Below are 16,886 nucleotides of genomic sequence, written 5' to 3'. Positions count from 1 at the left end.
AAAGCTACAGCAAGCACTCGGTTAAGAACACCTTCTTGATAATGCAAGAATTTTGGTGACTATTTGAGAAACCCATATGAAAACAAATAAATTATTTTTCTTGAAACCCTATTTTCATGGAAATTTTAGTTACAAAAATTTGTGTTGAGCAGGAAAAAAAAAAACAACAAAAACAAACCCCCAAATCCCCTGAAAATGAGTGAATTACTTTCATGACTAATAGCAAGGTACAGTGGCAAATACAGTTGCTCTTTCCAATGGGCTAAGAAGAGAGTTAAGACATCTAATACTAGCTGACAAAGAATCTCCAACAAACTCACTTGTGAGGCATTAATTTTTTTTTAGCTGACAACTAAAGGCATTAAGATCTACCTTCTGCACCCACGTGACTGACAAATGCATCTGAATAAAAAAACAAGTCACCACAGAAAATAATATGATGGTTATGGCACACATCCTGAATTCAGGAAAACAAACAGCACAAATACCTCAAAGGGAAAAAGGTTTCATCCCACCTGATCCAAAAGGTGGGAAACAAGTTTTACAGCAAGCAGAGCTATGAACTGCAGGCTCTAGTACCAATATTTTGCTCTTGGATAAACAATGGAATACAGGCTTAGTTTAAAGTATCCAAATACAGTGAGTTCAAATGGTCTATCAGTATTGCTTAACATCTTCATAATGTTATTTACCTTTGCAATTAAATAAGTAAGATAAGGGGTGCAAACAATGGCAGTGATCCTGTCTTACATCTCTGGAAGGCATACTCATGAGATGAAAGATGAGCTATCAGATTAATATCTTGTTCAGATATGGTCTGCACTGTGAATGTTTGGGAACCAGGGCATTTTAAACAATTATGCAAAACTGTCCTAACAGATCACCAGAAGTATTTGGAAAAAATCTGTTTTCCATTCCTTTTCCAGACACAAACCCACTACTCTCTTAAATTGGTTCCTTGAGAACATCTAAAAGTAAGGCAGATTTTGTAAACTCAGAATGGTAAACTTAAAAATGAGTAATGAACAACCCTAAACTTCGTAGATGTAACACACAAAACTTTCTTCTAGAGTGCTTTGATCATAAAAGCCTTATAGATAAAAATCAAAACACAAAACTGCCCCTGAAAGGTCAATCCCAGGACATACTAAGAAGTTTAACATTACATACATATAATATGTGAAGTGAAAAAGGCACTGCTCCTGCTCTCCACAGGAGATTTTGCAGACTTTATTGATACTTGTCTTCAACTGATAACACTTTCCTAGGAATATATTGTTTTGTACCTTTTCCTTCCCTCCTCCTTCAAATTTGCAAGCCTTCAAAGGACAGAAAACCACACTTCTGTGTGAGTAACGAATTCTCCCAACAATATTCCCCATATTTTCACAGTAGCCAGCCAGCCCTTCTGTTCTTTGGGCTACAGGGAATGGGCAGTATGCTGTTAGAGAGGGTAAACATGCTCCTGTGAGCTGCATTTGGAAGTGGAAAAGGCAAAGATGACAATACATGCCAATAATGCCCGCCCCCCAGAAATGTCAAAGAATTACCAGCAGTTGGTCCTTACTTCTATCACTTCAGATAACCAGATACTTCAGTAAGGTGCAAAACCATTTCAAAATTACAGCTTTTGATGAACTGTGCACAAGGATTTCCATGATTCAGAGGGATATTGAATAAAAAGTCAAAAAGGGCATTTGGATCTGGTGGGAACAGTTCTTGTTTTCAGGTGTCTGAAGTCAGCAGGGAGATGTTTTAACAAGAAACACATCTGATAACAGTAAGCAGATCTTCCTTTTTTGAGGAAGTTAAACTTCAGAATAGAACAATTTTGGGATAAGATGAACCAATCACATCAATTTTTCTTAGGCCAAGTAGGTACATGCATAATTAGCTGGTTCTTTCTTTGACACATTTAAACCCAAACAAATACAGTATATAGTATATAGTATATAGTATATAGTATATAGTATATAGTATATAGTATATAGTATATAGTATATAGTAATATAGCAAATAATTTTGCTTATCTTGAGCAACAACAAATCAGGGCAGTTCAGGGTGAGGAAGCAATGGCCAGCAGGCACATGGGGAAGACAAAACAGACAAGCTTCCACTACCAACCTTCTTATCACCTCAGCAGCAGAAAGTACACTAAGCGTCCCCCATTTTATTTCTCCAAACTCTTCCTTCAGCCCATGGAAGCAACTAAATCCAGCTTTGCCAATGTTTCTGAGAATCACTTAGGCACAGATTGAGAACCAGCCATAGTGATGCCAACTCAGGTAACCTCTCTAAGGACAGTGACTCAATGAAAACCACAGACAAAAAAGGGGCTTTCAGGAACAAACGGCGTGCCACAGCCAGTTCTCAACACTACTTTCCAAGGATACACTGAACTTTATGTTCTCAAACAAGTCCTTATAACTGTATTTTGTCAGATCCATGGCTTTGACCAAACTGTGTTTTCAGACTTTCTAGCTCAAGAATTTGTAACTGCAGAGACAGAATGCACATTATCATTAGAATCATACAGTAGTGAAGATCATACAGTAAAACACAAGGATACCAACCATCAGTAGTGCAAGACCCTTCCGGGGCAGGTTTTTGCGAGTATGGGATTGGTGGACTGCTTGAATCTGACATGTCTTCATCCTCTTCTTCATCTTCCATTTCATTAACAGTTTGGTTGGTAGAAAAGTCCAGGTTTCCATTTTGTGAATAGCGATGTACTAACTCTTTATCCAACTCTTCTACCTTTGGCTTCACATCTGAAGAATAAAAATAGAAAAAATAATAAAATATAGTAAAGATAAAAATAAACTAGAAAGTTAAACTTTTCAACATATCTCCTTTTAATATAATATTTATCTCCTTTTAAAATAACCAGCATGCCATTATTTCCCCTTAATGATGCCCATGATTCAGATTTTGTAACACAATGAACTGCTGTGCAGTTTCTGCCTTTTTTTTTTTCTTTTTTTTTTTTTTTTAATGAAACACCCCCCACCCTTTTCAAGACACAGAAAAACAACTGAAACGGGCCATACTTTCATGGTTACCTTCCGGCAGGAAAGGAGGCTGGTCAGGATCCAGGTACAGCTGGGAGAAGATTGGCCGTGGGACAACGCTGCTGCATCTCAGAGAAGCTTCTATGGAGTTATGGAGAGCTTCCTCGAAACGGGCAGATTTCAGTTGCCCTGCATATGAATTCCCCATGATCTAAAAACACAAAGGAAACAGCTGATAAGGGGATGGGAATGATGGGAATGCCCATGCACAGAGAATTTACAAATGAAGACAGAGATCTCACTATCATTCATGACAGTGATATAAAGTCAGCAAGAAAATATGCTGTGCAAACAACATCTCTAACTAGCAGCACACGTCAAGTGTTTCTCTCTGTCTGGCAGACTGCATCCTTCTGTTCCACCAAGCTTTTAGAACATCTCCAACACACTGCTCTGTGTCTTCTGGGTACACAGCCTCTCAAGAGCCTCAAGAAGCTGCCTGGCATAAAAAAAAATTAATGGAGGATAGATAAAATCATCATTATTTGGGGTTTTTTAGGATATTCAGGGTAGAATATGGAACAGTACATAACAAAAAAAAAAAAAAATTAAAAATCAAGTTGGGCTTCATCAGTTTTTACCAAAGAGTATGTTTACACCATTTTTCACTTGTCAGTATACCATTATTTGGAGAAAAACTTTACACAAAGACATCCAATAACTTGAATTTTTGCTCTTGTTCATATTAACTGAAATTACATGAAAGGTCAGTTTCTCTGTCTTTCAGAATCTCTTCACCTCCTGTCTTCAATGCAATACTGCGATTTACATGTAGTCTGACCTATCAAAGTATCTAGTTATAACAAAATATAACATAAAAAGAGAGAAATAAATAACTTCTAAACCACATGCAGCAAATGCAGTGAAATGTCTTTCTTTGAAATTATGCTTTACACTCAGAGAGTGATAACAATCATTTAAATATCTGCTTTAACAATTAATATTTCTATTTATATCGATGATGAACTTAGGAACTTAATTAAATACTCAAGCACAAACAGACCTGTAGACCATTTCTTCTCCTTGGATGGCATCACACAACCCAAAGACTGTTATATTTGTGCACCCAGCACTGGGATATGGACACTCAAACTTAAACCTTTACTAACAGGGTGGCCATGGAAGGTTTTAAAATGAGCTAAGGGAGACTCACTGAAATATGAAATTTTTCACTTTGCTAAATCATTATTCAAGTGACATTTGTTCCAAAGAAAAAGCAGTCTATAATTTTCCAATATTCAGAACACAAGACTGAACTTTCAGAGAAATTTATTTCAACAGAGAAAAGTTTTCCCCAGTAGCAATATTAAGGCTGCAGTAGCCTAAAGCCTGTCAGGTGCCTTTGAAAAAAAGAATTTATGGAAATCAGCTAAGTCTCTGAAATACTTATTTTGCTGAAATTGGTCACAATACTTCCATAAATATAAGTGAAGTCATGACAGATTATTATCAAATTTCATGCAATAAAATTTAATTTCTGTGCTATTTATGTCAGTTATGAGGTGCTTAAGGTAAGTTTCAGGATTGCATTCAAATTAAAAGACTTTAGTTAAAACGCCATAATGAAAATGAATCAACCTTCATGAATCAGAAAATTTGCAATTCCCACAGCACAAACTCTGCGTGAAGTCCGTTCATTTTCCATGTTTTCTACAGCCTACCTGTTGTATAAAATCTATGACAACTATTTTAATTTTGATGGGAAGCTATTAATAAAGCATAGCGCACACACACAGCAAAAGTGCTGGCAATTTAATTTGCTTCCCTGGCATCTCTACAAGGAGACTTGCCTGTGGATGGAGACTGCCACAGAGAAATGGTTAATGGTTAATGCTACCAGAGGATGTTTCTGGCCTGCCAAGAGAAAACAAGCTTGTTGGTGGAAATGCCAAGTAAAGAAAGGCTCGGGAAGCACAGTTGGGGCGAGTTCTGGTCCCTGCAGCGTGGGAGCAGAGCAGGAGGATGGCGTGCAGGGATGCAGGGATGTGCCTGTGCAGGATGGGGCAGGCAGAGGTGTCGGGCAGGGTGGCCCCGGGTCCTGCTGAGGAAGCTGGGAGCCCTGGAGAACAGCACGGGCAGCTGATTTCCTAACACTGCCCGAGGCCATTAGGGCAGCTGGGCCTCATTTGGAGCTCAATGGAGCCGGGGAGGGGAGAGGAGGTGGCAGGACCCTCCAGCAGTGAGCTGCTGCCTGGGTCAGGCTGTGCTTGATCCAGCCTCCCCAAAACTGGAGCACCAATTCAAGGGAGTAACTCCTTAGTGTGTCTGCACTTGATTCTAGCCCTAGATGCCTGGTGCAATTAGGAAATGGTTAATTTTCCTCCTCAGAGTGTAAATGGGACCACACCTCAGCAGCAGCAGAGGAGACAGAAGAACATGCTGTAAATGGACTCCAGTGTGCTGAGGGGGCTTGAGGAGGCAGCAGAGCCTGGAGGAAAAATAAATTGACGGAATTTAAAGGAAGGGGAAAACAAAAAACCCAACCAAACCACCAAAACCAAAGAACATTTCTCTTATTAAGACATGTATCTGCCATATCTGCATTTAAATATGACCAAAGCCAATGTTTTAACATAACTAAATTAATGTTTGTTGTTTAAAAATTACCCAAATAATATGTCTATCCAACATTCATATATGAGGTCATTTGGAAAAAAACCCCAACAAACCAACCCCTCTTGCTTTTCATAGTGAAATTAAGATAAAGTTTTCTTAAAATTCTGCCCATCTGATGATGCACCAGTGAGGTGCATCAGATGCATCAGGAGGATGTGGGAAAGACATTCCATTGTTGAGTTCATCTGAGCCAATCTGACACAGTGACTGAGAAAACAGAGCTGGACTTGACTCAGGAGCTCCTCCCTGATCTCACAAACCTGTTTTCATGCTGCCAACTCTGGCACATCAGAGCTCACCCTCGTGTCCATTGCTCCACATCCAGCAACATGGCAGGGAATTCTGCTGGAGCCAACCTGCATGCACTGAGAGGTTTCCAGTGGGCAGGAGGTTTGGTGAGAGGGTAAATAATCATTTCCATATCTACCTGCACACTAATTGTAGCTAACTCAGCACAGAGCTGGTTAGATTCCTGGCAATGAGCCATCTGCACACCCCTAATTCAGTATTCCAGCCTTCACCTTTCCTTGTACCTGCACCACTGGATGGGTCTCAGTGTAATTCTTAAGTTGCCTACTTCTCTTGGCAACCTTTTAAGGTCTGTTTTGGATTGAGCCCTAAAGAATGCTAGTATGTGCAAAGTGTATGTGCATTTAGCTGTATTTATACTTTTTCCTTCCCAAGCACCCTACCAAGGAAGGAGGGCCAATTTGGCAACACTCTTTCTAAGGCTTCCCCTCTACCACAACAACATTCTCACTGCACAGAGATGAATTTTATTTAATTTCCTCAAAACTTACTATGGGGATTAGAAGACATTATCAGAATTTAATAATTTCAAAATTAAATCTGAAAGAAAACATGAAATAATACGGGAATTTCCTAAAATTTAGATCACCCTCACCTCCAGGCTCTATCACTCTCAGTGTTCTTCTCTGAAAAGAGTCAGATACTAAAGCACCACCCAGCACATCTCCATTTCTGCTGTGCTTCTACAAAGCAAATTTCCTAAACCCACTACAAGTCTTCTTTGCAGTGGCCCATCACTGAACTAGAGGAGTAACCATGAGATTTCCTGGAGTGAGAGCTGCCTTAAAACGGAGCTGGAAGGCAGCTCTCACATTTCCATCTGTTTCCTTACAAAGACACATGAACAAGGCAATTGGGAAATTCCTCTAACCTGACCACAGGTAAAGGAGGATTATTTCAGTAGCTTTAAATAAAATAATATGGGCATTCATTGTGGAAAGCAAAACTACAATTACCATGATCTTCTATCAAGGCAGACAGAAATGGAAATAACAAAAGCAAAATTTCAAAGAGAATTGATTTTAACGCTGCATTACTTTGCTGTGTGGTGAAGGACTCAGGGAAATTCTAATCACTCTTTCAAAGCCAGAAGCTGAATTTACAAAAAGGCCTTGTCAATTCAAGCAAACAATCCTGTTCCATGTGCTCACCCAGGTTTCAAAAGATCTGTGCAGAAACATGACATGGGATGTTTGAGAAAAACCAGAGCCCAGGTCCAGCAGTGTGTAAGTACAGTAACCACTACCCACTTTGAGACAGGAAAAAAGGGGACTATGCTTCTTTGCATTAGGAAAAAAAAAAAAAAAACCAAAAAAAAAAAAACAAACAACAAAACAAACAAAAATAAAAGTCACCTCTGAAAAGTGGATCATGACTCAATAACTCCTGGGAGCCAGAACTGCACATTGAGTTGAAGGCTCTGCTAGTAAAAATATAATCAGATCATTCAGTACACCAGATACCACATATTTGGCCTCCAGGTGGGTCATGACCCCGGAGACTTTAAAGGAGAGGAACCGAACAGGAGGATGAGGGAGGGGTGAGTGTTGTTGTTATGGCTTAAAGCAATTTCACAATTACCTGATAGCGAATGATGAATCTGATGCAAACACCCTCCATTAAGTCAGCTCTATCAAGTCCTTACTTTGTGTTTAACCTAATAATGTAATTGTGTTCTCCAAAACACATAATCTGGCTTCTGATCTGGCCTACCCCACAGAGAAGTTTCTCTTCAAAGGAAAAGAAAGCAAGTTGCTCCACAAAGGCACTGCCAGGCCCAGCACAGCTTCTGTATCTCAAAGGGTTATCTCAGGCAAAGAGAGAGCAGGCATCTATTTGTGCTGCAGAAAAACTGAACTGGTTGTTGCAGGTACAGCTAGTGTTTTTGATTGTTTACATCATTCTTAGTCATGTTCTGGGAGTGTTATTTTTTCCCATTAGAACATCACTAGGATGTACCCTGAACACGCATACAGCAGGAAGAATGTCAGGTAATAATGACAATAACAAATATATATACTCACCAAAAGTGCACACTTCAAAGTCAAAAGTCTATGTACAGCATCAACAGTAGCATTCAGTGAGGAAGACTTATGTGTGACTCAAAACAAGATTGTAAGGTGGAGTAGAAGCCTTAATTCATAACCACTGTAAGATCCCTTTTTTTCTCTCTCCTCACAATCTTTTCAAAGTCTTGAGATTCTCATCCTGTTTTGTCTTCATTTAGGGATATTCAAACTCAACTGTAAAAGAGCTTACGATCTTGTGTAGCAAGTGACAGATAAATAACTCATTCACAATGTCTTTCAAGAGAAATTAATTATTAGTTTGGATTTACCCTATTTACAGTGCAGTTTCCTCTCATCTTTAATTTTAAGAAAATATTGTTTGCATCCAATACCATTTAGAGTCTCGTCATTCAGTCTAATGTTGCCACTACTGTGTGAAAGGAATGGGAAGGATTAAGAACACATATTTTTTCCTGACAAGGTTCTTTCTCTTATTGCTCAATTAATGGTATCTGTACTTGGGAGTATTGCATCAGATTATCTGGGATTTGGACAATTCCTTGCACAGAGACAGAAAAATGCATATTCTACACAGCCAAATGCAGGATAGTGAAAGAGGGCAGCTGTTTCCCCACAACATCAAACAGAAAGCAAATCACCAGTGGTCATAATATGGAGACTGCTATGCCCCTACTGCTCCATCCCTTCCACCCCAAGACTATTCCTAAAGTCCTCAGGAACAGCTCACAAAATAATAAACATACTAAAGGTAAAATTAACACCTGGATGCAGGATGGTGTTACTAAGTTGAACTTACATGAATGAACTTCAAATCACCCCCATGTGATTTAAAGCAAAAATTAGGTCTGAATTGCAGTTTTAGAAATTCAGTGACCTGGGAGTTTTCAGCTTCACAGGATAAACCAGCAGTGATGTGACACTGAGGCTGGCAAAGGAAAACCACCAAAAAATAGCACTGAAACACCATCTCATCTCTTTTACCTCAAGTTTGAAATGTTTCTTTAGTTCTTTTTAACAGTGTTATCCACTGAGCTGTGCACACAAAGAGCAGTTTACTACCACGATCAAACACAGAGTACACTGAGACACACAATGGTACAGAAGGCACTGCAAGCTGAGCTCAAGTCAAGTTTTACAAAATGGCACTGGCTTTACTTTTCTCCAGGTTATGGCTCTCACTCAGGAAAAAAAATGCTGCATTCTGGATGAGTTAAAAACCTTACAACACAGTGAGAGAAAAACTGGTGCAGCCAGTGCACCAACACATTCCTCTAGTGAGGGCTGAGGTGATTTAAGATTAAGCATGTTCCAAGCTTCATTTGATGCCATTTCCTAAAAAAAACCCAGATGTAATAAGCAGATGAAGCTTTCAGGAGTTAATTACGTGGATTTAGCCTACTCTGACTGCAAAGCTTTTGGAGCCCTTTCAAATGGTTATGAAATGAGCAGATAAGTTACTGTGGAGGTTTTGTAGGGTTTTCTAAACAAATTAGTAGAAGATGGAGCAAATCCTTTTATGCTGCAGGGACCTTTCACAGTATACATAGGAAAAGGAACATTACTATGCACCCTTAACAAAATGGATACACTTCTCTTTCAATAGAAAAACATTCACGTGTGAAAAAAAGGGTTATCAACCTACAAACATCACTTTTGATTTTGAAGTTTAGGTAGTGTTAAAAGACTTCATTATTTTAAAAGGAGTATATGCTCACACAGTCGTGGCAGGGATGGCACAAATAAATCACCAAGGAGCAGTTTTGAAAATCCCAGCCTGCCTCCTTAAAACATGCACGCTCATACATAGCTTTCCCCACTTATGTTTTCTGTCCTAAATCAACAGGACTATTAACCACATTATTAATGCCAGTGCAATGCAACCAAATCAGCAACGATGCTTAGTCCTAGCTATAGGATCAAGGCATATTTTTGCTGTGTAATTTTGATTTTGCAATTAGTAGCAGACATGAATTACAATTTATTCTTCTCACAACCTGGCGTGTTCACAGAGTCAGGCAGTTATGCTCGAATTAACTCTGTGCCCAGCAGGATTATGGAGCAGATCCTCCTGGAAACTCTGCTAAAGCACATGGAAAATGAGGAGGTGACTGGTGACAGCCAGCACAGCTTCACTAAGGACAAATTGTGCCTGAAAATTTAGTAATCTTCTACAATGGGGCGAGAGTGGTGGGAAGGGACCCCATGCTGAGGGATGTCCCAGGCTTGAGAAGTGGTCACATGAAAACTTCATGAAGGTCCTGCACCTGGGTTGGGGCAATCCCAGGCCTAAATACGCCAGGCTGGATGGGGAATGGACTGAGAGCAGCCCTGAGGAGAAGGACTTGGGGGTGTTGGCGGACAAGAGGAGCAACATGACCCAGCCACGTGCACCTGCAGTCCCAAAGGCCTACTGCATCCCACTCTGTCAAACACAGCATGGCCAGCAGGCCAAGGGAGGGGATTCTGCCCCTCTGCTCTGCTCTGCTCTGCTCTGCTCTGCTCTGCTCTGCTCTGCTCTGCTCTGCTCTGGTGAGACCCCATCTGCAGTGCTGCATCCAGCTCTGGAGTCTCCATCATACTAAGAATGATGTAAAGCTGCTGGAGCAGGTCCAGAGGAGGATCATGAATAAGATTATAGGGCTGGAGCACCTCTTCTGTGAGAAGAGGCTGTAAGAGTTGAGGCTGTTCAGCCTGGGGAAGAGAAAGCTCCTAGCAGACCTCCAGTGACTAGGACAAAGCTGGAGAGGGACTTCTGACAAGGGCAAGGAGTGACAGAACAAGAGGAAATGGCTTTAAGCTGAAAGAATATAGATTTACAGTAAGTATTAGGAGGAAATTCTTCACTGTGAGGGTGGTGAGGCTCTGGGGTTGGAACTAGATGGTTTTGAAGGTCGCTTCCAACTCAACCCATTCTATGATTCTATGAATTCATTTAGCTACCACTCTTAATAACACAGCAGATAAAATTAATATAGTATGTAGGCAATTAACATAATAAAACAAGAACAAATTTGTTCCTCAAATAATGTATTCAAACTCAGTAACTGTTCCCAAAGCAAATACATTTTGATTGAAATGTTGTTACTTTTATATACTTCTTGCATACATAAATGTTGAGTCATTCACTAACAACATATATTACGTTAATACACAGATCTTATTTTAAGTTATTAGCTAACAACTATATTTAGTAATTACCACTTAAAACAAACTATTCAGAAGCATTAGAGATATAGAATCTATTTAGGTAGTTTACAAAAATCTATGAAGTAAATTATATTCTCAGATGCACCCATTAATTTAAAGCTTTGTTTCTAATTATGATTTAATGTTAATTTCAAGAGAACACTGTCTAATATTCCACCATTAAAAAAAATTTTATAACTGGGAAGCTCAGTGAATGATCTTTCTAAATAAACAGAAATCTGTGCTTGTCACCAATTTTAATGCTGGTAATTATCACTAATTGCTGACTTTTATGAATTAGATTTTTGTTTGGGTTTTTTTTTCCAGCTGCTTCTATCCTGAGAAATTGAAAGGCAAAGTCACCAATGTCTCAAAAGAGCCTTGTAATGCCATAAAAACAAGCAATCACAATGGCATCTCAGCTGGCATTGCTCGTGAAAATGAGAGGAATGATCATCTATTAAGCACTTTAGGATGGGGCACCTAGAAGCTGAGCACTTCACCTACAATCCCAGGCACACTTAGAATGCCTTATCAATTGAGTTTTTGGACCAACTCTTCATCACAACTGGACTAACAAAGATCCCCATATGAAGCTAATGATATTGAAGTAATTTCCAGCCACTGAGTTTGCTCAGCTTGTTTGTGTTTCATTTTTTTCCTGCAAGTTGTCTCTACACCAGTTCTCCTGATCTGCTTTCAGAACTCAGTATTCTTCATATTCACTTGCCTGGCGCTGCCTTCAGTAGGACTATGGAGTAGGACTGTGCATTAGGGCTTAGCATACATTTATGTGCTATTTATTTTTTTATGTAAGTAAATTATTGTAAATCCTTAGGCCACTGGGCTGCAAAATTTAAAGTTTTAAACATCACAGCATATGCTAATTATTTATTGTAGGCAGAAGGTACCATTTGCGTAGGAACTTATGCTTGACATTTTTAAAGACTGCTCACCAAGATGACACTACTTGATAGGAAACAGAAAAAAACAAAACCCTATTAAGATACAGAAAATGGAAGCTAAAATGTAATCCATTTTGACACATCTCAACACCAGATTGTACAGCATTAAAAAGAAAATCCTTAATAAAGATAACTTTAGATATGTATATCTACAATAAAAGTGGTTTTCCCCATGTTCTTTTCTTTTCTTTTGTTTCTTTTTTAAACTTTTCTCATGTGAAAGTGCTGCTAAATATGAGAGGAAAAGATATTTTTATTGCCAAGCAATATAAACAAATCGCTATTCATTTCACAGAGACATTAGTGGTTCTGAAAGTTCTCAGTTCTCCAAACACATACAAACTGACACTAATAAAAATAAAACTTTCTGAATAATAGCCATAATGGTAATACAGATTACATTGGCTCTTAAAACTTTCCAAACAAAGATGACCCAATTCTTCACAAATACCCACTTAATACTTTCTTTTTCCACCATATTCATCTTATCTGATCCATGTTCTGGTTTCTGACAGCTGCAACAGGCTAAAAATAAAGCCCTGGAGTAAAACGTTGTTGACTCCAACCTTTCCTTTGCTGCAAGCAAACTTTTTTCCCCCATGAAGCTGGCAGAGCTGGAGATGTACCATGGCACTTCTTCAAATATGCAACTTGAAAGTAATTTCAGGATTACAATTAAAAAAAAAAAGAAAAAAGAAAAATGACTTTATGACTCTGTATAAAGGGCAACACCCTGCATCCAAGTGACTCACACATGGCATTTCCCCCTTCTGCTTCACTTGTAAAGTGCATAATTCTGCCAAAAGCACCATCAAGCTTTGTTCCTCTCCCTCTTCAGATAGATTATTGAAAGAATCCCTAACACAGATTTCTAGATTTAAAAATAAAATTTAATCAAGAAGAAATAAAGTCAGTCTTAAGTAATTAAACTAGCCTTCACTAATGCACTTGGGTAGAAGGTTAGGTAAGCTGTTGGTTCCTCACATCCTCTGAAAAAGGACTGTTTTTTCCTCTATAGCCCAGTCTGAAAACAGGCAAGCCTGAACAAGAGTTCTTCTCAGTTTTACAAGGCTTAGTCACCCCTAAAAAGGAACCAGCAAAGGTGGAAATGAGCCCCTCTTCTTCCACAGAGGCTTGTGTCAAAATGTTTGTCAAGTTCCCTCAGAGCACGTACCTGCACAGCTTTTCCAAAAGTACCATTTTCAAATAAGTCAAAATGATCATGCTTCTGCTCTTTTGGACTCAAAATATGTTTTAGAACAGAACAAGATTTTTCTTATCTGAAGCTCCCGTGTAGCCACTAGATAGAGAGGCACATCTAACATTTCTGCAGTCACTTTCAGCCCATTTTCAGCAGAGACAAGAAAAGACCAACACAGCAAAGCCAGCTGCTTTCATGGCCACTTCTATGCAGAAAACAATGCTCTGAACAGACAAGAAAACCCTCTATAGGTCAAAACCGTAACAATCTGCTTAAATCCACAAGTAATGTCAATTTAATATCAATCAGACACTTTTTGCAACTTCCCTGCTGGTGGGAAACTGTGTCCAAAGTTTTCATAGATAATTTTAGTGGAAATGAACTTCCAAGTGCAGAGTGCTTTGTAGAGTTCTTCCTTTTCCACAACATGTGTTTGTCACGTGTCAAAGCTGACTCTACTTTCTCCCCTCCCCAGAATACCACAAATTCTTCTGTAAAATAAACAAAGTCCTGTCCAGGATCTCCGAAATTACCAGAGGCAACCCTGTTTGAGATCAAAGATGCACATCACTGTTGGACCATCTGGAATATTCCAGATTTTAGTTAGGATGAAATTTTCAAGAAATAAGCAATCAACAGAACAACAGATATGGCTAAAAAACACCAGATATGGCTAAAAAAGAAGAGTTTTGACATACAAGCTACCTTTTCTAGATACTTAGGAATCTCAAAAGTTGTTTGTGGGATAAATGTCCACAAATGACATTTATACAACACCATTAGGAAAAAATCCCCACCTTTGTCTTTACTAAAAACAGAAATCCAAAAATTCAAATCACATACTATTAACACTTAATAGGAGAAGGAAATAATTTTCAATTTCTAATGCTTATATTGCTCTGTAACGGAACTCATCAACCACTATGATAAATTTGGGGGGGGGGGGGGCAGGGAGGGGCAGCTGTGTCTTACATGAAAAAAAAATGGTAATAAAATATTTGACTTGTTGGAGGAAATAGATACACTTCTGTACTTTTCTCTCCAAAATATTAATGATGTTTACAGGGTGGACTTAATTTACATGCAACATAAGCATGCTAGCACAGGCAATTTTAATTCCCAAAGCTGCTGTTACGGTTTAATGAGACAGTAACACAGAATATTTACAGGTTCTACACATTCTTGATGGCATGCACATAAAACTTCCAGTAAATCCTGACACTCAAGAAACTAATACTCAAAATATTTTTCTGTGACTGTTGCCACAGCAGAATATAAATACTATCCATAAAATTCTCACTGCGGGTGAAAATCTGCTTTAAAAATTTTTTAAAAACTCAAACCCCTCCTAAATAAACAGTTTATAAACACAGAACAATTTTCTCCAGTAGATGAGAGAAAATATATAATAACACATCTAAGCCTATTTTATGTACTCTGAGTAGTTAAATTCTGAAGTTAGAAACAAAATTAGACAATACAGCTCTAAGCAGTTTAATTATACAGATATAGCACTTAATTCCACATAGATATATATGTAAAATGTGATAGTCATTGTCTGTAGGGATAAAGCTGAAAATAGTCTCAGACCTCTCATTGAATTCCTACAGCAGAAGCCAGAACAATCTCATTGATAAATAAATCACTTAATCCTTTCTTCATTTGCCATCACCCTATTGCAAAAGCATGAAGCTGAAGCCCAGAAAGTCAAAGCTAAAGCCTGACCTTCCATCTCTATCCTCTCTGGCTGCTCCCTTGTGTACCCCTCAAACACATGCCAACATTTCCTGATGAGTTTAGAAGGGGTTATCAGGAGAATTTCAGGACATGTGTCAGTTTTGTGGCAACCTGAATGCTATACAAACATCTTCTGTGTTTAATAGGTGATTTGTATTTTAGTAGGTTTATCCATTCCCGACTTTATTTGTTTAAAGGTGCCTTAACCTTGACATAAATCAATGCTAGCCATCTGTATGGAGTACTTCTGAAGAGTTTAAAAATTAAACTCTACAAAGAGCTCTACTTTGCAAGAAGGTTTCTTTCAAAAATAAACCAAACCAACTTGTCAACTTCTTTGTTCACTTCCCCCCACCTTGAAAATTATGCAGTTTATTCTTTTTTTTCCTCTTCTTACAGAGTTCTTCTACAGATCACGATGAAACACCAGGCTGGTCACTATAAAAACACCACAACCACCACCACCGGCTCCCAAGTACCTTTTTCTTCCTAACACAACCACGAGTGTTTGTGTAAGACAGCAGGGCCAGCGAGTCAGAGGCTCCGGGTCATGCCTTGCAGCAGCCCCCCCTTCCAAAGGAAAACAAAAAGCTCTGAACCTTTTCTGCCACATGCCCAGTCCTTCCCCCACCACCTCTGTGCTGAAGACGGCCATTATTACATTTCCTTTCGGGTTATTTACAAGGTCTTGGCTCTGACATTGATTTCTTATCTGTTTCTATGACAAATGTTAAGTGTTAATAAGCTGTCCTTTTAAAGAAAGATAATGCTAAACAAATTATAGGAATTAATTACCCCAAGCCTATTTTTTATTTTTTTTGTCCTGAGCATTGAAACAAGAATAGTAAAAATTACTCAAGACCAGAAAAAACCACACTTTTCCCCCTGCCATTTAATAAGTGTTAGCAGATTAAAGGAAGTTACACTTTAAACCAGGAGGTACCCTGAAAATCTAAAGCAAATTTGTCAGGGAATACAGAACAACCAGGCAGGCACAGCTCCCTTATGAACAGTTTTGTAAATTATAAGTGAAGAGTTACTTATTACTTTTTCAGATAATTTGTTCATGGTTTAAATTTTAGGGTAAAGTGTGAAAGTTTCAGAAATATTTTCAGTTACAGAACCATTAAAATGATAAACATTTGGGATCCCAAAGTACACTTCTACTCTAACTGTCCTTTCAGACCTGCATTGACTGCACTACAATAGCTGCCAACATTTGGTAAGGATTAGCCTTTCATTTAGACAAAAGCAAGCATTCCTTAGCTAAATCAGCACTTTTTGCCATCAGACTCATAAAACCTTTTCACAACACAGATTTTCAAGAGAATCCTTTAGGGTTTTAGGATGCTGCTCCTTTTACTAAGTAACAAAATACACCCCAGGGTGTCTCATTGACCGCACTCAGCTGTCCTTTGACCTCTGCAATTGTCCAGCCTAACTTCAGGGTCACAGAATCTGCCTTTCCCCCCCATCAAAAAGGCTAATGTTGCTTCCTCCTAGCACCTGGCCAAGCAAAATCCTGGAGGTTCCCCCCTCTTCCAGATTTATGCCACGTTCCAGATGTTGCCAAGCAGAATGTTCCGGCGGGCAGGTTTTGGGAGCCCCCAGGGCTGTGCAGAACCTGGGCTGTGGCCATGACCCCCTTGCTCTGCTCAGGGCTGCCCTTGCCCCCAGGGATACAACAGGTCATAAAGCAGGAATAGATCTTCAGCCTTCTGGGTACACTGGCTATTTAAATGCAGCAAGAAACTATGTGAGCCCAATATTG

General features: G+C 39.0%; 1 protein-coding gene across 4 annotated transcripts in view; it reads right to left on the bottom strand.

Moving 5' to 3' along the window:
• The window catches only part of GREB1L (GREB1 like retinoic acid receptor coactivator), a 132,223-nt gene that overhangs the window by 58,043 nt on the left and 57,294 nt on the right, over positions 1-16,886 (bottom strand). For 3 of the 4 annotated variants that reach the window (XM_058019370.1, XM_058019359.1, XM_058019387.1), the window contains 2 exons: positions 3,051-3,222; positions 2,574-2,771 (listed from right to left, as the gene is read on the bottom strand). In XM_058019370.1, the coding sequence (XP_057875353.1) occupies positions 2,574-2,771; positions 3,051-3,219 (367 nt within the window). In that variant the 5' untranslated portion in view covers positions 3,220-3,222. The remainder of the gene's footprint in view (positions 1-2,573; positions 2,772-3,050; positions 3,223-16,886) is intronic. The other variant, XM_058019379.1, reaches the window with a different exon arrangement.

Source organism: Melospiza georgiana, chromosome 1, assembly GCF_028018845.1.
Source record: "Melospiza georgiana isolate bMelGeo1 chromosome 1, bMelGeo1.pri, whole genome shotgun sequence".
NCBI lineage: Eukaryota > Metazoa > Chordata > Aves > Passeriformes > Passerellidae > Melospiza > Melospiza georgiana.
The sequence above is the reverse complement of the archived record's forward strand: the minus strand, read 5'-3'. Positions and strand labels throughout refer to the sequence as shown.